The sequence below is a fragment of the Dicentrarchus labrax genome, unplaced genomic scaffold, assembly GCF_905237075.1.
Source record: "Dicentrarchus labrax unplaced genomic scaffold, dlabrax2021, whole genome shotgun sequence".
In the NCBI taxonomy this organism is placed as follows: domain Eukaryota; kingdom Metazoa; phylum Chordata; class Actinopteri; family Moronidae; genus Dicentrarchus; species Dicentrarchus labrax.
Window position 1 is genome coordinate 32,919,547 of NW_026136704.1, and position 23,141 is coordinate 32,942,687.

Genomic DNA, 23,141 nt, shown 5'->3' on the forward strand with positions numbered 1-23,141 from the left:
GCTCATTTAATGAAAAATAAAACATGATAAAATACAATAAAATAATAACATACAGTAAAATATAATCACATATAAAATATTTACACTATATACAATAAAGTATAAGTACTGTACCTGTAAATGTACATCAAATTCAAAGAAGATAATTCAGAGAGAAGATTTTCAAAATAAAAACATTGTGTGTGTGTGTGTGTTAGTTTTGGTTTTTGTGCATCAAGAGGACATTTGATATGAAGACACACCAACACTAGGTGGAGATTTAGAATTAACAGGACAGTCAGTGTCCTGTTACTTCTAAAAATGTAGAAGTGTTTCTACAGAGCTAGAGAGCTCAAATCCAAAGAATTATCAGTTATCCAAGTTCTTCTTGTTTTACCTGCATTTTTATTATTTATTCTAGTGGTTCTTTATTTTAGTGACTTTCTTATTGATCTCTGTGTATTTATCCTTTATTGTTAATCATTTATCATGTTTGTATCATGTTTGTCTGTTGTCTGCATTCTGCATTCTGTTAAAGAGGTGTTTTGGTTTAAGGGAGGATTTTCAGCAGCACAGACGCTACTGAATGATCATAAAAATATGGAGGAACTACTACAGGCAGCAGTATAGAATAGAATATTTATAATATATAGTTTATATCATACATTCAAGATGGTAAAATGGTGAATTTACAAATCAGTCTGCTTCTTCAGCACCAAAGGATTTATCAATTCTCAGCACAGTTACTGATACTACAGGGACATGATCGAGACCATAGAGACTAACTTGCACAAACCTCAGTCAGATAAAGGATCAATGAGTCAGGCAGACTAACATATTCAACTCAACAACCCTACTGCCATCTTTCTGCTATCCGCCTACTGGATCCTGTAAAGGTTTATCAGTCTAGTAGTTCCTGTAAGTCTAGCAGAGGCCTTGTAGATCTACATTTTGCAGGTTTTTCAAAGTCCTTGCAGTGTCTGTAAGGGTTCAGCACAGTTCCTGAATCTAGTGGTCCCACAGTGGTCTTGTAGATATGCCAGAGAGGTTGATCAAAAGTAGAAGCTCAGTCTTGTAGATGTGGAGGTAGTGGGCAGACAGTTCATGTGTGCTATACTGTACATCATCTGCCCAGTATATCAGGTTCCTCTGGGATGTCCTTCAGGTTTAGTGGAGGCGAGTTGCTCTGTGCTGGTGGTCTGGATCCACGATGACGCAGGCCATCGGACAGGGCGTTATTCTCACCAGGAAACAGGACTGTCCCCAAAGCCTGGAAGGAACAAACCACACCATAATTGAGAGAGTTCTGCAGTAGCTAGCGGTGTTAAGATAACTGTAGCGCTCGCACCATCATAGGCCAAAACAGTGACATATCACATGAGACTGAACGCTGTTAAATAAATTACAATCATATTCACCTTACTATATCTGTAATGTTCCTACGCCACAAATGCTGCTGCCTCGCATTGCTCTTGGCGAGTAGAACCATTAGCTTTGTACCATTACATAATTTATTGCTGGCTAAAATATATGGTTGCCCCTTAATAGTGGACTAAACCATTAGTAGCTGAGAAGAGTCTTAGTCAACACACTTTTCATTAGTCGAATGGTCGCAGAAATAAAATACTAATGTCAAACTCTGGGACCTCAGGGGAGGTTTGTCTACATGACTAGCATAGGAGCTAGCAGAGGAGAATGAATACCAGAACCGGAACCAGGCTCACTTTTTCCAAGACTTACGGAGGCCAGCTGATCTGCACAACTGCAGTGACGTAACCATCTACTAGAGCATGGCAACAATCTACGTATTTGACCCATTTATTTGAAAGTCTCTTTTGTTGTACCTGGTTCTCAGCCAGCGCTTCTTTAGCCATGTAATGCTCCCTCTTCATCTTCATCTCAACCTCCTCAGGGATGTCAGGGACCATCAAGTCAATCAGACGGCCGATGAAGAAGACCACATGCTGAGGAAGAAAGACAGGAAGAGCCTTCATCAGGTCACTGCATCCCTCATTAACTTAGTCATTCTTCATACAGTGCAAACACACTGAATGTTCATTTATTAACTCATTCATTCATTTATTGCCGACACAGCTCTTTATTGTATGAACCTGATGGGCGACAGACACTGACCTCAAACACGATGACAAAACTGAGTCGTATGGCGAGGAGGTGGAAGTAGTCAGGCAGGTGTTCACCAAGTTCATCCCTGAAACCCCGATACCTGAACAGGACAACAACAACAACAACAACATTATCAACAACAATAACATTATCAACAACATTATCAACATTAACAACAAAAACAACAACAAAAACAACAAAAAAAACAACATTAACAACGACAAATCAATTATCAACAAGGCTGTAGTTGCGGTGACGTTGCCTACCTGCAGGGTGTGTGTTGCAGGCTGTAGTTGTGCGGTGATGTTGCCTACCTGCAGGGTGTGTGTTGCAGGCTGTAGTTGTGCGGTGATGTTGCCTACCTGCAGGGTGTGTGTTGCAGGCTGTAGTTGTACGGTGATGTTGCCAGAGTGAAGTTGATGAAGCCGCTCATCGTTCTGTTTCTGGTGTAGCTGTAGTATTCTCGAGGCAGGAAGGACGAGGTGAATGCGATGAGGAACGCCTACAAACAGGTTGGAAGAAGATCAGATTCTATTGGCTGCTGATCTGTCGTCCATCAGTCCTCACAGAGACAGACACACAGAGAGTCTTACGTTGCTGAGGACGGCTATGTTTGTGATGAACTGCATGATGGGAAGCCAGATGCCAATGTCCTGAGCTCGCTCCGCCACCGGGCGGCGATATTCCATCACAAACTTCTGGGCGTCCAAACGAAGCTCCACCCAGTTGTTGACGAGGGCGAAGAACGGAGCGAGAGGACACGCCGCCACGAAGATGGTGATGAAACCAAACTGAATCACTGAGGAGGAAGAGGAGTCACAGTGAAGAGTGGTGTTAACCCCACCTGTCCGGCTGCCCAAGGAGTATAAATCCAACAGCACTCACCCATTTCCAAGTATTCGCTAAAGAGTCCCTCACAGACCAGCAGCTGGTAGTCTGCCTCCCAGGGAGCAACCTCCTCCTCTTCCTCTCCCTCGACCTCCCTCTGAGCCTGCTCTCCTTCCCCTGTCTTCACCTCCATTTGAGCCTCCTTTGCTTCCTCTTTCTTCACCTTCTTCACCCGAGGACTTATCTTCCTCTTCTGCCACCACGACTTCAACTTCCTGCCAAACAGTGAGCCACAAGGTTCAGTCATAAAGGAGACGAAACTCTCCCGTTTGTTTTATTAAAGGCCGTCACATGACGAACATTCAACAGTCATAAGGTAAAGAAGAACACTGCTCACATTATTATTCCTTCTCATGACTTATTATCAAGTTCTCACAAGTAAAAATCTTCTCTTGTCATTTACAGAAATTATTATCTTATTCTGACAAACTATGCTCTTGTTATTGAAGTTATCCTGCTCGCACAGGCAACTGAGCTGTTCTCAGTAGTTAGTATCTTGTTTGCATCGTTCCATGTGAGTGTTTGTATTTACGGTAAAATGAACTCTTGGACGTTGTTGATCAGCTGTTTTCCCACCATGATGACCAGCAGCTCCTGAGCCAGTTCAATGAGACATCCACCTGCTCCGCACTGTAACGCACACACACACACACACACACACACACACACACACACACACACAAACACACACAAAAACATCTATTCATGTTGTTGTTTCACTTTTAATGAATATAATTGCACCTGGAAACCCCAACCCTACACACACACACACACACACACACACACACACATTTAAAATCCTATTTCCCCCCCTTCGTTTCCCAGTTTCAGAGTGCTCTAACTCTCTGACTCTGACAGTGAGGTTTCTACTGTCATCCCCTCTGCTTTTGGTATAAAGACTTCATGTTCATACAGTTAATATTTGCCTAAAAATACCAGACTTAACCAAAGATACGGCAGTAAACCACAGAGCTGTTGGTAGTAAACAAGCAAATACAATAATTTTCATAAAGTAAAAAAAAACAAAACAACAAGATAGCACTGAACATATTTACCAGTGTTATTTTGTGTTCATGATCTCTTTTAGTTGTGGGACGCACTCATTACCAGTTTATATATATTAATAATCTCGCTACCAACCACAAACATTTTAAGTCTTTTATTCCGACTGCAGTCAGAATGTAAATCATATAATATGGCAGGCTGTTTACAAAGGTTGCTGGTTCGATACCCATCTCCTACTATCGGGTTGAAGTGTACTTAAGCAAGACACTGATGTACAAATTTATACACGTAATAAAAATGTCATGATGAACAGAAGTATACATCAATGATTAATTAATCTTATTTATTAATAACTAGATGTTTCCAGTAGTGTAACAGTTATTTCCTACTTTATACTATTCTTTCATCGTCATCGCAGCCCTCATCAGTATCACAGTGTGACGGACTCACCTCTTCGTTGCGTATTCCAAACAGAGTGTGGTAGTTTCCAGGGTAACCAACGAACCTAAACACACAAACAAACAGCTGATTAACATGTCGAACTTTCTCCTGTGTGTCCGTCCGTCTGCACCACATTTCTTTTGGCTGGATGATTATTAAGCTTCAGGAACGAGACCTGTCATTCTATAATTTTTATTTGCCAAGCTGGCAGAATATTATGCCCTAAAATAATCTGTAATGTGCAGCGCAATATCATAAACGTCACTCACTGTTTTTGATTTAATGCTCATACATTTACGATCACAGGCTGTTTTGCTATTTGACCGCTCTGTGTCTTATTTTTGCAGATAACCTACAGAGTAAAGCCTCTGCAGAGAGCTGTGCCCTGCTTTGGTTGTCATATTGTCCTGTTTGGTTTTAATGTGTGAAGGTTTGATGTCATGAAATAATTATTATATATCAGATGTGGTGACATAACCAACTTGTTTATTTGCAACACACATAATGTGTAATATTATACACTTCATCTATATTACAGCCTGCGGGAGGCGCTGTGGCTCCTTCTTTAATCTCACTGCTTCTTCCTTCTCCTTGAAGAAGTTCACAAAACTCAACATCCTGACTTCAGGGTTTCATTTGAACACTCTTAATTTAAAAGTAAAAACTGAATCATTTCTGTTTCAACCAGAAAGAAACAAAAAATACAGGATACAGGAAGGAAATAAAAAAAAAGAGGAGGGATGGAAATGTTGAGGTGAATCCTGGTTCTGATTGGTTCTCACCTGCCTTTGAAGAAGGCGATGTAAACTGGAGACGAGTAGAAGTTGACGAACTGGAAGATGAATACTTTCAAGATGAACATGTCTTCATATTTAGTCTGAGTCCGATGCATCTCTGACAGAAACAACAACACACTCACAGTGTATTACAGTACTACTACACACACTGTACACACAGAATACATCCATACTGTACACAAAGTCTGTTTACCCTTTTTCATCTGCTATCTACCTGATTTTAACCTTGAAATCTAAAATTTTGATTTTGAAAAACTCAAATTGGTCCTGTAAACCTATGAGGGTTGGGCACTTTGTGTGCATGACACGAAAATCAAATCAAATCAAATCATAATTCACTCCCTCCACTGTTCCCCTAATGTACACATTATTGTCCATCTGAACTCCTCTCCTGCTCTCACTGTTGGTCAGAATAAATGTAAGTTACCTTGGTTTAATTTAAACCTTTAACTTTTTAGCAGAAAAAATACTGTCTACTTTATATTGCACTTATATTCTGTTGTCATTTGCACAGCCCCTTTTACATGTCCATCCTATAGTTTACATGTGATGAATGACCTTGAATTCTTACTATTTGAAAACCCTAACTCCTAACCCTAACCCTGGACAAGTGGATTTTAGGTTATTATTAGGATTTTAAAAGATAAGACTAAAACCAAGGTTAAGGAAGGTGAGAAAGAATGTGTGACTCACCCCAGCGGGTGAGGATGTGAGCCAGTGAGACGTAAACCCTGGACAACAGGAGGATGACCAACAGGTTCAACACAGATCCTGAAAGACTGGCTATTCTCCCGGCCTGAATGAACACCAGAAACTCACTTTTAGAATAAGAAGTCAACAAGTGGTGGAGTTCCTCAGGGAAGCCTCCTAGGATCTTTCCATTAAACCTTATATAGAAAAAAGAAGCACTTGTACTCACAGAGAAACTGACAAAGCTGTTGCCAGACTTGGAGATGATGATTCGGAGGATGGTGCGATACAGAATGATTCCGATGAGGAAAATCAGCACCACAACAATCTGCACACAGGATGTTCAACTTATTGCCACTTCCTGAACACAACCTGAGTGAATATTGTTTCATGTCTTATGAGGAATCCCTGCTCCTGTACCACACCTGTCCTTCGGTGATATTTTGTTTCACTGATTCTCCTTATATGATTTAAAGGACCAGTGTGTAGAATTCATTTTTTTAATCATTTTTGTTTTGATAGGGAAGAAGCTAAGGAATATGAATCCATTGGAACTAAATCTATTTGTATTATTATTGCGAAGTAAATGGAGAGGCAATAAAGGTAAAAAAAAATAAGATTTTTATCTCTGCCTACTGTAAAATCCAAAATAATCAAGATAATGTTACTGATGCAACCAAATGTCTTTCAAATATTAGTCTAAATCTGATGAAAATACACAAAAATAAAACATTTCTGATAGAAATTATGAAGACATGCTTCGGCGGTTTACATGTATTTTTAGTGATGTTTACTGTTTACGTGTTGGCCATTTACTTACAGTTTTACTTCAAAACATTAATTTGAAATAATCCAAATTCCAAGGTTGCGCCAAATTCACAGGGATAGGTTGAATTTGCATTAATTGTTGCGATGTCATCACCACCAGTGGATGTGGTGGAAACTCACCATGATGATGATGACCATGCAGCCGGTCAGAGTTCTGTTGAATCGCTTATTTTCAGGAAAGTAAGGTTCCTCTGCTCCAGTCACCGGGTTCCTCATGGTCATCGGCGCCATGGCTGTGAACTCTGGACGAGGTCGCTCCTGTGGAGGACAGAGGACATTTATGAACTCCCAAAAATACATGTGAAGTTATTTAGTAGCATCATATATTAATCAATTATATAACACAACCTCCTATGCTCATAAAGTTTTTGTATTTGTTCAAGTGAGACCTCAATGTCCTCGAATTCGGAGCAGTCCCAGCGGTGAGACAGAGCTGAACAAGTTCTCTTCCAGTACTCCAGGAAGGTGACGGCCCACAGAGACATGAAGACACTGAGAAACACTGTCCCTGAATTATCAAACAGGAGACCCACCTACAGAGACATAAACGTGAACAGACAAAAATACAGTCAGCCAGACAGGTGAAGTTACTGTTCTGTCCTCAGACAGAATGCAAAGCAAATATTAGTGGTTGTGCGATTGCAGGCCAATTCAATGTAAAGACATGATTTAACTTAAAATCACCCAGCAGGGTTACTGACTATTCTCTTGATACTTGACGATTGGAGATTTCAGCTACTACCAATCATCTGGGGATTTCTAAATGCAAAGTAGCTGCTTCAACAGCAAAAAAATGTTGTGTGAAGAAAAAGAGAACTGAGCGAACTTTCAAAAGGTTAAATAAATTGTTGAACTCATCCCCCAAACTCAAATATCAGAAAGGTGTTGAGGGAGAAGGTTTCAGATGTTGTTCAACCATCTGATGAGTAATTCTGAAGATGCTTATTGACAACATTACAGGCAGGTACCTAGATGGACAGAACAGTACCTTGTAGGTGACACAGATGCTGGAGTAGTTCCAGTAGTCGCAGATGTTACAGAGAGGACACATGAGGAGGCTGTTTCCGCTGTTGCACAGTTCCGTCCTACACACACACACACACACCAGTTACAATAAACAGTTAACAGGTATTTAACTCCTGACACAATGCGGACGCTCTGGAAGGTTCTTTCCTAAGATTACCATGTGTAGATAAAGTGGAGTATTGTCAGCATATTGGCAGAGCGAAATATATTTCCAAATGATTTTATCAACAGAAAATGTTTTGGTAGATAAGAACAGGGTTTAATATGAATGACGTGATGATCATCTGAAGGTATCATTAAAAAAAAGTCACTGGCAATTGCAATGGATTGAGGGGTATGGATTACCAAATTATATAGTTGCGTCTTGAATTTTTCAGCTCTATTTTTGGCCTTGCAGACTTTAATAACAAACTATTTGACTTTGTGCTATTTTACTCTTTCAACCCTCTACCAGGTCAAGACATGGAATAGTTATAAAAAATGTACGTTGTCCAAACTATGTTTATTATGAATTACTTTATCTATGAAGCTATTCCTTCCTTTAATGCAACTCCCAGATTACTTTCTTAACAACAAAGTTGTGTAAATATAATTAAATTTTATCATCAGTCCACAATAACATGCATGGTATCGCTTGGAACTTTACATTCCAAGCTTTGCGAGCTGTCCAATGACAGAAAACCATCCCACTGACATTAATCTATCTTCTTGCCACAATATTTAATATTTATTCTCGCCACAAACAACACATTTTAGTTACGTATGTTTCTGTCCGTTACTTCAGTATGTCAAAGATTTTAGCACCAGTTTTTAGTTGCACCAGACTGGATCCCTGTGGTGGAAGCTGTGGCTTTTTGTAACAATCTAGTGGCTGTATTGAAGTACTGACAGTAATTAGCCGATGAAATTGTTTAAATGAGATGAATCTGGTCATACTTGTTTCATCCTAATAGTTCCTTGCTTTCTATATTTATTAGCTTGCCATTGAGCATCTTAGTCATAAATGAAGACTGATCAATATCATTGTGTTTATTAATATTTCAATGTTTTTGGGAGATTTATTAGTTATTTGTAACATGGCTATATGATAATAAATAGTGCTTTGAAGTAAATAGTCAACATCTAAACAGTAAACAGGGCCAAAACATGGAGACTGCCTGAATATATCTTCATAGATTCTATGATAAATGTATAAATATTTTAGTGTTAGTATTTTCATCATGACATGAGTTTATACTTACGCTGGAACATCAGTGGCCATGAGAAAGAACCCAATAAAGAAGATTAACAGCCCAACGATAGACGCCGGCAACAGCCAGCCAGTGTAGAAACCTACAGTCGGACAGTGACACAGTGATTAAACAAATAAAGTGTTAATAGTTGGTTGGTTATAGTTGCTTACTAGTGTGGTTGCTATAGTTACCGAGCCAGGCGAAGTAAAGGGCTATCTTCTCTCCATAGTACTCTCTAATGTGATCCAGAGGTTGGTAGCGTCTAAAGCAGGACCACTTGGCCCAGTATGTATACAGGATTTGTCTCAGACCTAAAGATGTGGGGGGCACTGGGGTCTTTGGCAGCTGGAAACCTCCCTGTAAACATGGTATAAAAGTAGAACATACTGTAAGATAAAAATAATAAATAAATAAAATAATAAATAAAAATAATGACATACCATATAAACAATGACTTAGTATCTCAGAATAATAAGAAATAATGACAGGGTTAAGGATTAGGGTTAGGAGGTCACCTCGTGCAGTGGGTAGGCAGCAGTGAAGACCTGCTCACTCAGCAGTCGGTCAATTCCCACCTCCCCTGTTTTCACTTTACCGTACGGAGTCCTGGCCAGGATCTCATAGAGCTGAAGAGACAGGACACAGTCACTGTAGTAGCTTACTGGACAAAACAAATGGCCCTGATAACACTTCCTGTCTAGCTGCTGGTCCACTAGCTTCTGAGACCTGATACAATCTTTAATTGAAGGATTTTTTACTTGGTCCTTGTAAAAAAATAAGTGAAATGTGCTCCTGTGGTTTGAAGAGTGAGGCTAGCAGTTTCTGCCACTTTCAGTCTTAGTACAAAGCTTTTGTACTACTTTTGTTTTTGCTCCGACCAGGACTCTGACTCTGGGGATGAAGACCCGGCAGGTTCAGGCAGCGACAGGAGAGGAAGATGAGCCAGATTGTAGCCAGTTAATTAGTCAGTAACTGTTAACGTTATCCATCATCCATCGTATCACCAGGATTAGTTTCAGTGAAGTTGGAACTTATTTATTTTGTGTGTTGGACATCCAGACTGTGTGATGTTACAACGTGTTGGAATAAATGAACTAAATGTTCAGACTCATTACTGCTGTTTCTATTAGTGTTTAAGAGATTATACAGATTATAATGGATACAGTAATATCAGAAACATGAAATGACTAGTCAACTATTGGCTTTATCCAACAAGTGCCAGTCGACCAGGGCAATCTTTAGTCGGGGCAGTTTTACCCAATGTGGAGTGGTAGCTCTGTCTCTCTATACAAAGACAGAATAGTTTTCATTGTTGGCAGCAAACTTTCACAGGATGTTAAAACCAACAAATTCCCGAAATTCCTACCTGCTTTACTGTGTGTGTATGTGTGTGTGTGTGTGTGTGTGTGTGTGTGTGTATAGGTGTTTGTGTGTGTGTGTGTGTGTATGTGTATGTGTGTGTGTGTGTGTGTGTGTGTGTGTGTGTGTGTATAGGTGTTTGTGTGTGTGTGTGTGTGTGTGTGTGTGTGTGTGTGTGTGTGAGGGTTTATAGTGCTAGCGTAATGTGTGTCTGTGTTTGTAGATTGTGTTTGAGGAGGAGGCGTAGCCACTTGCAGGATCCTTCTGCTGACTGAAACATCCTGGAATCCGAGAGGTCAGTGTGTCTACGTCTCTGAGCTAATCAGAGGAGACTGTGAGGACCACGTCATAAACTATGTTCAGTCAAATAATGCTGTGATCACAGTGCGTCCAGTTTACTGAAGTCCTCAGATCAGAACAGGACTGACACCTCATAGCTCATGATTATTATTAATTTATTAGTATTACTGTGTAATTGCTGGTGAAATCACAGAAAAAAGAATCCACTTTTATAAAATTGTATTTTTTTCACAAACAGCTGGTTTATTTAGTTTTATATCAGCTTTTTTGAATATATTTTTTATTGTTTTTATTGTATTTACTTTTACCCTTACAAAATCGGATTTATTGTTGTTATGTGAAGCACTCTGGGTCTGTATCACAGGTACTATATAAATAAAGTTGCGTGGCATTTGTATGAAACAACTGTCATATTTTGAAGCAAAGGGCCACTGATGAGTTGGGAGTTAGACCGGGTTGTATTTTCCTAAATAAAGTTGTGTTTAATCAACTGACTGACAGAGAGACCTCGGGGCCAGTCACTGTTGTTCCAGCACAGGAGTTCTGTTTGTTTTCTGGGTGTTGGTATTATAAAGAAGCAACCATGTACTGTATTTGTTCACTGTATTTAAAAGGGACTTGGAATACCTGGACATGGTCTTACATGACACCTGCTGTTAGGCAACATAGCCTTTATTACTTTTTAAAGTCCAGATTAAATAAAGAAAATGCCCTTTTAACCTTTTAATTTCACATCTCCAGAGATCTTAATATATTGTACAAACATTTACCAATGTATGCCAAAAAAAAATAGAATATGAATTTCTTTGTATTTTTATATCAAGAGTTTTTTTTACATAATGACTTTATAGCGAAAGTGATTTGGGTCAAACTGGATCATATTTTATGGAGAGAGCCTCATTTCCACTAACTGCTAATGTAGCTGCCGTTAGTGTGCAACTGAACAGGGCTCAGCAGCCTCCCACTGAACACAACCTCAGAGACAGACAGAAGACAGTTTGACGACAGCGGTACCGAGGTGATTTATGGAGTTTCCAGATGGACTTGTTGATAAAAGAAGCTAACTGTCGCTAACGTGACTTAGTCCCAGGGTGCCAGGAGTCAAACACCTCAGTACTTTATTTCCTGTTGTCAAACTGTCCTTCTTTGGCCTCAGATGCTGCATTCGGTCCCAGTCCAGCAGAATCAGCACACACACATTTAGTGCTATTGACTCCCGCAACAAGTCCCTCCCCAGCTGCCTGTTTTTATAGGTAACACAAAAATATGAGGAAGTAAAGACCTCTCTGCTTTCTCTTTCATGTGGACTTTAAACTTTACTGATAAAGATGTGAAACTGAAGTCTGAACTCACCACCTGGTGTCTCTGAGTCGTCTTGAAGAATGTCTCTTTGTTGTCGCTGGCTAGAAACCTGCAGACAGAAAAAGACTGGATTATTTTAGTGTACTGACACTTCAACTGCTTTCAGTAGTGTTGATCTCTTATTCTTTCAGTGGTCTGCTTATAGTGTTGGTACCTGTCCAGCTTGCTGGTCCGAAATTGACAGGTGTAGTAGTCCGGTGGGGGGTTAGGGACATCGTGAGACAGAGGGCTGCGACACGACAGTCGGGACATGGCCTGCTCAGACCAGTTAATTATTGGAGTAGTGACCACCTGTAGGACAGAAGACACACTGAGGACACTGCAGCCGTGTTTAAAATATGGGACACATTTTAATGGAAAATCTGTAAAAGTAAATGAATTGTTGTAAATTTTTAGTTCTAAAATAACTACTTTGATGCCCCAACCCCCCCAAGGAAGTTCAGTTTTTGTACCTCTAAACCCCTGCGTACAGTCATCCTGGTATCACAACCCTAAAAAAAGTGCATAACTGCATCTCTGTGTAAACACAGCTAGGTTACTGCTGAGAAAACAGCAATTAAAATGTCCTTGATAGGAGGAAAAGAAATGCCTGAAGAATCAGGGTTATGTTGTGTTTAGGGTAAGGGTTGTGCTGAATTAGGGCACTGCCCCTAATAGTCAGCTAAACTGCTGAGAATAGTCTTAATCGACCCGCTTTAAATCAGTCTGACAGGCACAGACAAACAAAAACAACATTAAACTTTCCTGTTGAGACACAGGAGGTCTCTAACTGTAACTGTACCAGCTGCTGTCATTGACCTGAGCCTGGTAAACTGCCGTTTTCTATTTTGAAAATCTCAGAAATGGATTCAGCATCTCCGATAATCCCCACTCTCTACTACATTGTCCAAGACGTTGCTGAAATATTGTCTGAATGCTGGGAACCCAAACTGTACGTTGCTGGCAAGTCGACTAAACCTTGAAAAAAAGACTGAACTTTGTTTTCTCTGAGGAGGAGGAAGAGGGGTTTTACCTGCAGAGGAACTCTGAGACCGATCTCTTCAGCGTAGTAACAGAGGACACTCCACGGAGCGCTGAGGAGGACAAAACAGATCTTCTTCTTCGCCTGAAGGACCTCCCTCTATAGAGACAGAAACTGGTTTAAGTCTTTTGAGTATTAGTTTGAAACTCTTCATCCTTCACTGCTCACAACAAGGTTCAATTCTGGGTCCCTTCCCCTTTCTCTTTCTTTGCTTGAGTTTTTATTCACTTGCTGCTTCTACTACACATTTCAGAAAGAAAATATTGTACCTTTTACTCCACAGCATTCACATTTGTCAGATTATTAATATGAAATATGATCAATTCATAAGTGATGTTGTATTTTAATGGATTAAAAGTAATTAAAATGAGCTCCAACTTTAACAGCTACAATATTAAAGTGATGAACATATTAAAGCATTATTAATTAAAATCCAACAATATCATATATTTTTCTGAAATGGGCCATTCTGTATAATTAGTATTTCTACTTTAATGCTTCACTAATAATATTCAAGTAATATGATATAAATAAATATTATAACACTGTCCATTGACTTTATAATACTTTTGTACAGTTCTTTTAATTAAGCCAAATCTGGAATAGCTTGAAGACTTTTACTTTTACTACTTTTATTTAAAGCAGCAACAAGGAGCTTTCATTTTCTGTTGATTCTGACTGCCCCTGTGGACAAAAGCGGCAGTGTAGTTCTCCTCCTTGTAGTATCAACATAATAATTAAGTTCATTTGGACTCTGAGTCTATGAAATGGGAATTCAGAGCCAGAATCTTGAGATAATATAGTTACATAACATTTAAAGGGTCCATTGTGCTGCTAAATGAGTATTTTTTATTACATCTCAGTGATCTCAAGTATTTTCTATTTGAAATGTTGCAGTATTTTGATAGTATTAATGTATGAATGTATAATGTTTTTATATTCATTTATTTCATTTAGTTCAAGTACATTTTGCAGATAATACTTCTGTACTGTCACATTAATACATTTTAAATCTAGGACTCTACTGGTATCGATATGTTTACTAACGTCATGTGACAGGTGATTTGAATAAGAGGAACTGATCAGTTTTATCCAGATGTCTCAGAGTTGTTTGTTTTGCTCACCTGTTCGAGCAGCAGTCCAGACTGTATCAGGTTGTTTAGAAACTCCTCCCTCCACATATTGAGGGCGAGGTTTTCACCTGTACCCTCCTCCTTCTCTGAGCTCAAAGGCTCCTCCCACACCAACACAAAGTCTGTCCAATAGGAACACAGAAATCAAACCACCACTGCTGACATCTGCTATTGGCTGCTCTTTAGTGATGTCACAAGAAGTTGTTTTTACTGTATCTAACTTCCTAAACGAGGCTAATCTATGTTGAAAATACAACCACATTTTGAAGCTGGTTAAAAAATAAAACAAGGATTTATATCTAGCTAGCTATAATTATAGCTAATGTCAGCAAAATACCTGCTAACTAGCTAGCTAATTTACTTCAATATCAATTAATACAATCAATATACAGTAATTGACATCTATTGTGTATTGCTAATATAAGCTTTCAGATGTAAATTGTATGTATGTGTTTTCAGAAGTAACTAAAAGTAGCTAACAATGGATGTGGATTAATAACATAGTTAGCCTTTGGGTTTTCTCATTTTGTTTTGTTATATGTATGTGGTTATAAATATTAATAAGAATTCTGTTGTGGAAATGGACCCTTCCTGACCACTGCCCCTTTTGGAACAGCATTCAACTTCCTCCTTTCCTGTACTTAGTTATGCTATATGCTAGGCTAATCTATGTTGAAAAGACGACCACATTTGAAGGAATCTAATCTCACCCGAGGAGTTAACTGCTTTCCAGTACAACAAGTTGGAAAACCAAGTTCTAGCCTGGTTAGCCATTAGCCATTGTTGGCAATACCAGGTGATAATGCATTACGCTGTATTTTGCTTATGCAAACATGTTGTCCACAGACAGAATGGGACTGTACTATATGTACAACTGATTTAAGACACATTCAGGTGTGGTAAAGGTCTAAGGTGACCTGCTGAGGAGTCTTTGTTCATCCTGTCCTCATGGCAGTACTGACTCACCACAGCGTTTGTTTTACTCACCGATTCGAGTTGATCCGTCGCTGAACACGTTCCTGTCTCGAGGCTGAACAGGTGCATCCTGGGAAATAATAACAAAACAAGTTTTTCACCTGTTTTGACTTGATAAACAAGATTAAGATGAAACTGAACAAACCTTTCTTGCAGTGACCTTTTAGGACTCATCTGTGTAAAAACATTTGTCTTAAAGCTGCATGTGAACACAACCTTAACATATCATCACCTCGTAAGCTCATGTCTAAATAAAAAAACATCGTACAACAGGGGAACGCCCTACAGGGATGTCCAAATTTGCACGGGTACTGGAGGGATGTTAAAAGGAAAGAATTAATCCAATACAAAATCTTAGACCCAGAGTTATTCATCTTGGGCACCCCCTTATATCTGTTTTCCAGCCAATACAGGCACATTGTCAACCCAGAAATGTTGAGTTCCCCAAAGTTTTATGTTAGAAATTCAAAGTATGGTTCCCCAGCTTTTAGAAACCACCAGATGTTAACTTGCTGAACTGCTGTGTGCATAATTAGCATTAACAAACTTAATAACATATACAGACAATATTTCAGCAACTGATTGGCTGATTTGCACAATATAGGAGGTTTTTTTGAACCGGACATGGACTGGGCTTGTATTTTGGAATTAAAAAAAGCTGAATGTACTTGGTGTGAATGGTCAGACGTAATACTTTTTAGCTGTGCAGCGTTTTGTTACTGACTGCCTCTTTGCCGCTGCTGTTATCTTTTAAGCATATAAATAACCCCTAATCCACTTAGTCCCACACCGGGAGTTGGATTATGGCCACTTATTTCTGAAATGTCAAAAATAGATTATCTTATATTGTCCAAATAGGTGATTATTAATTACAGATAATGTTAGTCATCTGTGTTATTAAATAATTAATTAATTAAATAATTTTCCTGGTTAGTTTGAATTGTTTAAATCAGTATTTCAGTTTTTTTGAGCTGCTGACCGAGAAGAAGAGGATTTTACTCAAATCTATGTAGGGTTTAATAGAAAGAATAGAGGTTCTAGGATGCTTCCATGAGGAACTCCACCCTATAGACTTCAACTTTTTATCAGCTTTTCAAATCTCCTTCTGTTATCTGGATTTTAATTTTTCCAATAGCCAATCAGTGTGTGAATGACTGCTAAAAATGTAGACTAGCCATGTAAAAAAAAGAGACAAGAGATAACAAACATAACATTTCTATGTCTATGTGTTTTGTTGTTTGTTTGTTTTTTAATTATTATTATTTGTTTGATTAGTATCCTCTTCGGTTTTATTGGTTCTACTGTTGGTTTTTATTTCTCATTCATATATTTATTCCGTGAAATTCACATATAAGAAAGTCATATAAGAAAAAGCAGAGGTGCTTATTTACTAATGGAATGCTGAAAATAAAATATTTATATTTTTTAAAATACGTAACATAACATTGTCAAAAAACGACAAAATCTAAACTATGAGATTGGTGAAATGTAATTTAAATTAAGTTTTGAATTTCCTGTAATACAGTACACTGATGTGTGTTTTAACATCGGCCATTATTGTGGAACTGGGAGAGCCTGATATTTGTTGAGGTTGTATGCGCTGTAAAAAGTTTGAAAAACCCTTTTATTTCCCTTCACCATCACTGTTTTTATTGGCTACATTCTGATTACCAGTTAATTAGTTTTGAGTTTTTACTGTTCCTGCTGTTTCATGTCTCCATTGTTGTTACTAAGGCTGAAGACAAACATTGTGGCAAGAGGAAGAACAGAACAAACAACTGCTGCTCTCTATTGTTCTCTAATGGTTCGTCACTCAGTCGGTGTTAAACAGTGTGGAGCCGCTCTGTCGCACATAATCACACACTTCCTGCTGCCGCCACACAAAAATAAACACACACTGAAGTTTCACTAAAAAACAGCTGAGAGGCTTAAACACTGAAGCAGTTGATCTCTGTACTTACAACTTGCCTGGAATTGGGTTTTTTCTCTCTTTTTAATGCTAGGCTAGCAGATTACACCTGTTTACAGTTTGTGCTTAGCTAAGCTAAAAGTATGTCATTGATCAAGGGCCTTAAATCCCCCTGAGGTTGAATCTTTAGTATTTTTCCTTGGAATTTGATGATTTTTGGGACTTTGAAGGATTTTATATTGTGGGATTGAAAAAAAGCCATTTTTGAAGGTTGATTTATATTTAAATGTGTCTACTGTTGACATTTAGATAGTTTTTAAGTTGATTTTCAGAGAAAAGTTGTAGAAAATATGATCACATAATAAACTAAATATGTAAGGGTGCCCAGGTAGCTCAGTGAGTAGAGCTGGCGACTCATTTACCAAGGCTGAGTCCTTGCTGCAGCTGTCTGTCACTATAATAAAGGCAAAAAAGCCCCAAAAATATACTTAAACTACTACTTAAAAAAAACTAAATATGTAAAATCCAAGTAATTTAAATCTATAATCTAATTTCAGTGGTCAGAAGACTAGAAAGGCGCTATACAAGTACAGGTCCATTTACCATTTCCACATTAAGACCTATATTCTATATGTTTCCCATGTTACTTCACCACCATTATTTCTAAGCTACTGGCTGTTGCTAATTGCAGATAATGTTAGTTATCTGTGTTAGTAATGCGATGGCCGATCAGTATTTCAGGATTTTAGTTGAGCTGCTGACCGAGAACATGAGGATTTAACTAAAATTTATATAAACAGTTTAATAGAAAGAACAGAAGTTTTAGGATGCTTCCCAGAGGAACTCCAAAAGAGATTGACTTCACCTTACTATCAGTTTTGCCAAATCATCAGTGTGTTATTGATAAGCTCACGCTGTTACCATGGTGATGGCGCCGTAGTTGTTCTCTGGCGTGGTTTCCATGGCAATGAGTGTGGTGCTGTCCTCCTTGTGCTCCCTCCTGCTCCTCATCCTTCCTGACCTCCTTTGTCCTCCTCCTGCAGAACTACAAACACAAACATACAGATACAGTATACTCATGCTTATGAATCAAAATGTAAAAAAGTGACTTTTATTACAGTTCTACAACTTTTAAAATTCTGATTAAAGTACAAAAATAAAACAATAACAGCACTGCTGTAAATTTAAGCCTGATTATTTGTATTATAGCAGCTTTCGTCTGTATTTAAAGGTCTTGCGTTGGTTTTACAGTGTAAATATATTTAGTTAAACATTAATTAATTGAACAAATAGATTTTATTTCAAATTAAAGCTAAACACTATATTTTTATAGCTTTATACCTGCAAGCGGAGTTTGCCGGCTGTTCGGTCCCGTTCTTTGCATCTAAACTGACTGTTGTGGATTACTGAGACTGAACGATTCCGTACCAAGTCTGTTCCGGTCTGAGGAGATCCGGATACACAAGGACAACAAACTGGAATTGGAATCTGTGGATGTTCGTCTGTAGCTAGCTGCTACACCTTCAAACACAACCTCATTTGGCCATCCATGAAAAAAGTACTTAACCTCCCACTTTTCTATAGCAATACATACTTCCTAAGGGCATTGCACTAGTTGTACAAACAAAATAAGAATTCCTGCTTCTAGCCTGTCAATCAGTCTCACAGCACACATACAGTCAGCCATGAAACTATAACAACAGAAACTTCAGCTGATGTTTGTTAAAGTGACTCTGCAGAGATGTGGGCTGGTGCCAGCTGGCAGGGCTCTGATTGGCTGCAGGGCTCACACTGATCAGGTGACGGCTTTCTTAGCCTGTTTTTTATTTAACTTTTAATTTAATTTATGTATAACATTAACCTGACATCTCTCTGTATTTACATTATTATCTGGTTGTTTTATTAACTGATTGTCTGTCAGCTGTAAAACACCTTCCTGTATGAAACATTAATAATTATCTGTGTCTGTTCAACCAACAAAATTATCATGCCGTGCACAGAATGGGTGGGGCTTAAATCATAAGTGGACGGGACTAACCAGTTGTTCATTTAAGCCTGAAATTGATATGGGTTGATCAGGAGCTATTATAAAACTATTTACAGTATCAGAACTTATCTTCAGACCAACGTTTTTGATTAACAAACCTATTTACAGAACAATTTCTTTCTTATTTCAGGATTTTAGTTGACTTTTTTGAGCTACTGATTTATTAAAATGTATATAAGGTTTAAGAGAAAAAGAAAGGCTCTAGGATGGTTCCCTGAGGAACTCCACAAGTTATTGACTTCAGTTTTTGTGCTCCCTGTTTTATTAAAGCACTTCCTTGTATATGTTTTTCGTGTATAATTACAATGTCCTGTTGTTTAAATGTGCATTTATGCATGTTGCCTATATGGAATACAATTACAGATTAAAATTTGATGTGGTGTCATAATTAAATGTAATGTTAATCTGAATGTTGTGTTGTGTTTTATTATTTTATTTTTCATGTTTTTAACTACTTTGTTTTTATTTTTACCAACATTTGATTCCGTAAGTAGTGGTGGTAACTAAAATACAAATATTAGTAGTTATCGCTACTTGAGAATTTATTATTCTGACAACTTTACTTTTACTCCCCAAATCTCTACACAAATATCTGTACTTTCTTTACATAAAATTTTAAAAATAGGATAATTTTACATTTGAGGGGAATTATTGATTATTATTATAATATTGACTGTACGTGAAAATGACACATTTATACCACATGCAGAAACATTTTTGTTTTTGCCCAAAACAGCATTGGATAAGCATAAAGCATTTTTTCATTGCCAACATTTAGCTTAACTTTGGAGCGTTATTTAGCTTCCTTCCTGACAAGGGATGTGTTAGGTCCTCTAGTTTCATATGATATGTTTAAAGTAGACCCTGATAAAGCCTCTGTAAGACAGGGTAGCGTGGAAGAGGGAAGGATAATAGGGTGGCCAATCAATTTTCAGGCACCCCCTCTGGACACGCCCCAGCTGTTTCTTGACCTCACCACATGAGACCAGACCAGACTGGTTTTAGGTTTTGTACAAACTGTAAACTCTGTAAACACGTATGTGTTAATTGCTGCTGACAGTTTGTCTCTATTTCTGTTTGTTGTTCTCTGTGTGCATTAGTCTTCTGTTATTATCAGTCAGCTGTAACTGTAACTAACATGTGAAAGCTGATGTGCAAATAAAGGTTGAATGACTGAAACACAAATATTCTGATTTATAATTAAATGAAACTTTGTTGTACTTTTACTCAAGTAAATGATCTCAGTACTTCTTTCACCACTACCGACGGCAATTATTTAATTGATTAATCAACTGACAAGAAATGGAAATAATGGAAAACTCCATATCTGAAGCTTTCTGATGATTTTAAGAAATCCTTCTGTTTTAAGACATAAAGATGAAACATCTGGTTTCATTTTGGATTATTAGAAGAAAATGACTTCTTGATTATCAGCTTCCTGATCCTGTCAGGGACAGTTTATCTGTTGATCACAAACAGAAACTTAAAATAAAAGTTGTTCCTCTCACCGTGTTTAATAGAAGCTAAAATGTCATCAATCAATGTAAATATGTTAGATAAAACAATGGAACTAAAAACTTTGATTGAAATGCTTGGGTAAATATGTCTTTTGTTTTGTTTTTATTTCTAACTTCACCTTTCACTGTGAAAAAATGTCCCACAGATGAGTAGTGGAAAGTCAAATTGATTTATAAATAATATAATATTATCATATCATTTATTTTATTTTGGCAGTTAAGCCCCTAAAAAAACACCTACAACTACAACAGTAAAATCCCTTTACATGAATCTAATGATAGCAGTTATAAAAGCACAGCAGTTGAATAGTTTAACTACATTTTAGTCATTATACACATACTTTTACTGGAGTAACACCTTCAATGCAGGACTTTTCCTTGTAGTATTTTTACAATGTGATATTAGTACTTTTAATTAAATAAAAAGGATCAGCATACAAACAATTGGTGCAGTTGATTTATTCTAATCGATCATTAGTGTAACAGTTTCAATAAAGCCGGTCAACTCACTCAAAATGACATATCCTTCTATAGAAATAAAATTCAAGAAATAAATTATTATTTACTATAGTTTATCTTACTTTTTTTTACAGAAATTCCTCTCAAAATAAACTTCATAAAACTGTCTGTTTACAGAACATTGTCTGATTCCTGTCCCGGAAATAATCTGAATTATCATTAAAATCTAAATATTTCAGGCCAAACACACAGAACAACCAACTAACAACAACTTCAACAAGGTGATTGATCAAAAAAAGTACCTAATTGACAGTATTGATTATGTATTAATGAATTTGACACGCATATCCTTGCTCTATCTTTATGAGGACCCTATACCTATATACCCCGTTAAGGCATTCCCCAGCTCGTATCCCTAACTGTAACCATCTTAACACCAACCCTCAGCCTAAACCTAATCCTTAAAACCAAGTCTGGACCTTCAAACAGACCATTGAAGTTAAGTGAAGACTGACCAAAATGTCCTTGCTTTCCAAAAATATCCTCACTTTCTAAAGACATTGGTCCTCACAAAAATGGATGTGCAGACTCACCTGTGTGTGCACTGGTTGTCGGGGCTCAGGTGAAGCTCAGATGAGTCTCCAGCTCGAAGCAGAGCAGTTGCATGTGCCTGTTTGTGTTCAGTTTCAGCTGCAGGCTGACTGCTGTAAACCCCGCCCCTCATGCTAACCCCGCCCCCCCCTGCCTCAGTGCCTCCTCTGTCATAAAAAAACACACCTGAAGTTTGTTCCTGTCAGGTGTCCTCCTGACTTGTACCTGTTTATGAAATCTTTATAGTGATCTTTAAACTGAACTCAACACATAATGACATGAATAAAGATTTGTGTGTAAAGCGCATTATTTGTTTTGCTTCTTTGTAGAAAAAATAGAATATTTTTCTTCTAGTTTTTATTCAAATGATTTTTTGGGGGGCTGTTAACCATGAACTTTTCTGACTTATTTATACTATTATATTATTATTTATTTATATTATTATATATAATCTAATTACCTCAGTGTTGGGGAAAGTTTTACAAAGTAAGAAAATGAAAACATAATCCCTTAAAAATAACATCTTTTTATGTCATTGGCCAAATAAAATAGTTTGTAACAGAAAAAGTGTCAGGTCAAAATGCACATATGAGGACTCATTGGAAAGGTAACACGCTCTAGTTTGAGATTAAAACACAAACCACACTACATCAATTTAAACATGACTCACTGACCTATAACTCGGAATATTCTGTTCCAAATTAATCAATAATCAACACTGATTAACTGGCTAATAACAATAACAATAATAATAATAATAATAATAATACCTTTATTTGTAAAATACAAACAATATTTGTAAAATACTTCCAAAATTATGATTGTTATATGCATATGATACATTTAACAATCATAATTTTAAACCTCTTCCTCATCATCCATATTTGTATAGATTTCAATCCTACTGGGTGTCACCAAAGCTTCACGGGGGATTACAAGGCCTTCTTGATTTTAATGGCATAAGAAAACTTACACAAAAATATACACGGCAGGCTTATATGCCGGCATTTTGTTCATTTCGTTAAAGAAAAATTAATTAAAAAGTTCAGATTATTTAAAATGTAAACTGAACACAAGCTATATTCACAAAGCCTTTTACTCTCTGATAAACAGCCTCATTCTGCAGTAGAAATCCAAAAAGCTGATATAATATTGAAGAAAACACTGAATCTGCCAAAAAAGAAAGTCTGTATGATGATGATAATGATAAAAATACAAAATGCAGACAAGAAGAATAATCTCTAATCAGTATTCACAGGAAATAATCTGCTCAACATTCATCCAAGTCTCTGGTTTTCCACAAACTTCCAGCAGTTATTGTGTTCACTGTTTGGGTCCATTGTTCAGCTTATATTTGTTTGTCTATTGTTATTGTCGAATATGATATGAAATAAAGCTGCAGGCAACAATGATTGGGCCTCGCAGGCTGCACGTGTCGGGCCGGCCTGCGGTTGCGTC

At 37.6% G+C, this 23,141-nt stretch overlaps 1 protein-coding gene across 3 annotated transcripts; it reads right to left on the reverse strand.

Annotated features, from left to right (window-relative positions):
• Positions 1 to 604: 604 nt before the first annotated feature.
• On the reverse strand, positions 605 to 21,756 carry ano7 (anoctamin 7). Of its 3 annotated transcripts, XM_051399628.1 has the most exons (24): positions 21,686 to 21,756; positions 17,991 to 18,114; positions 15,173 to 15,230; positions 14,177 to 14,307; positions 13,044 to 13,151; positions 12,186 to 12,322; positions 12,023 to 12,080; positions 9,526 to 9,636; positions 9,202 to 9,367; positions 9,020 to 9,110; positions 7,741 to 7,837; positions 7,142 to 7,285; positions 6,873 to 7,010; positions 6,154 to 6,252; positions 5,928 to 6,030; positions 5,220 to 5,331; positions 4,447 to 4,501; positions 3,524 to 3,621; positions 2,989 to 3,206; positions 2,697 to 2,902; positions 2,466 to 2,605; positions 2,113 to 2,203; positions 1,824 to 1,943; positions 605 to 1,249 (listed from the first exon to the last, which is right to left on the reverse strand). In XM_051399628.1, exons 2-24 carry the CDS (start codon positions 18,078 to 18,080, stop codon positions 1,103 to 1,105), a joined length of 2,718 nt encoding a protein of 905 aa, XP_051255588.1. In that variant the 5' UTR covers positions 18,081 to 18,114; positions 21,686 to 21,756; the 3' UTR covers positions 605 to 1,102. The 3 variants fall into 3 exon arrangements, with proteins under 3 accessions (XP_051255588.1, XP_051255589.1, XP_051255590.1); XM_051399629.1 differs by lacking the exons at positions 14,177 to 14,307; positions 21,686 to 21,756 and having other exon boundaries at positions 17,991 to 18,116; XM_051399630.1 differs by lacking the exons at positions 605 to 1,249; positions 1,824 to 1,943 and having other exon boundaries at positions 2,418 to 2,605.
• Between the last annotated feature and the right edge of the window lie 1,385 nt (positions 21,757 to 23,141).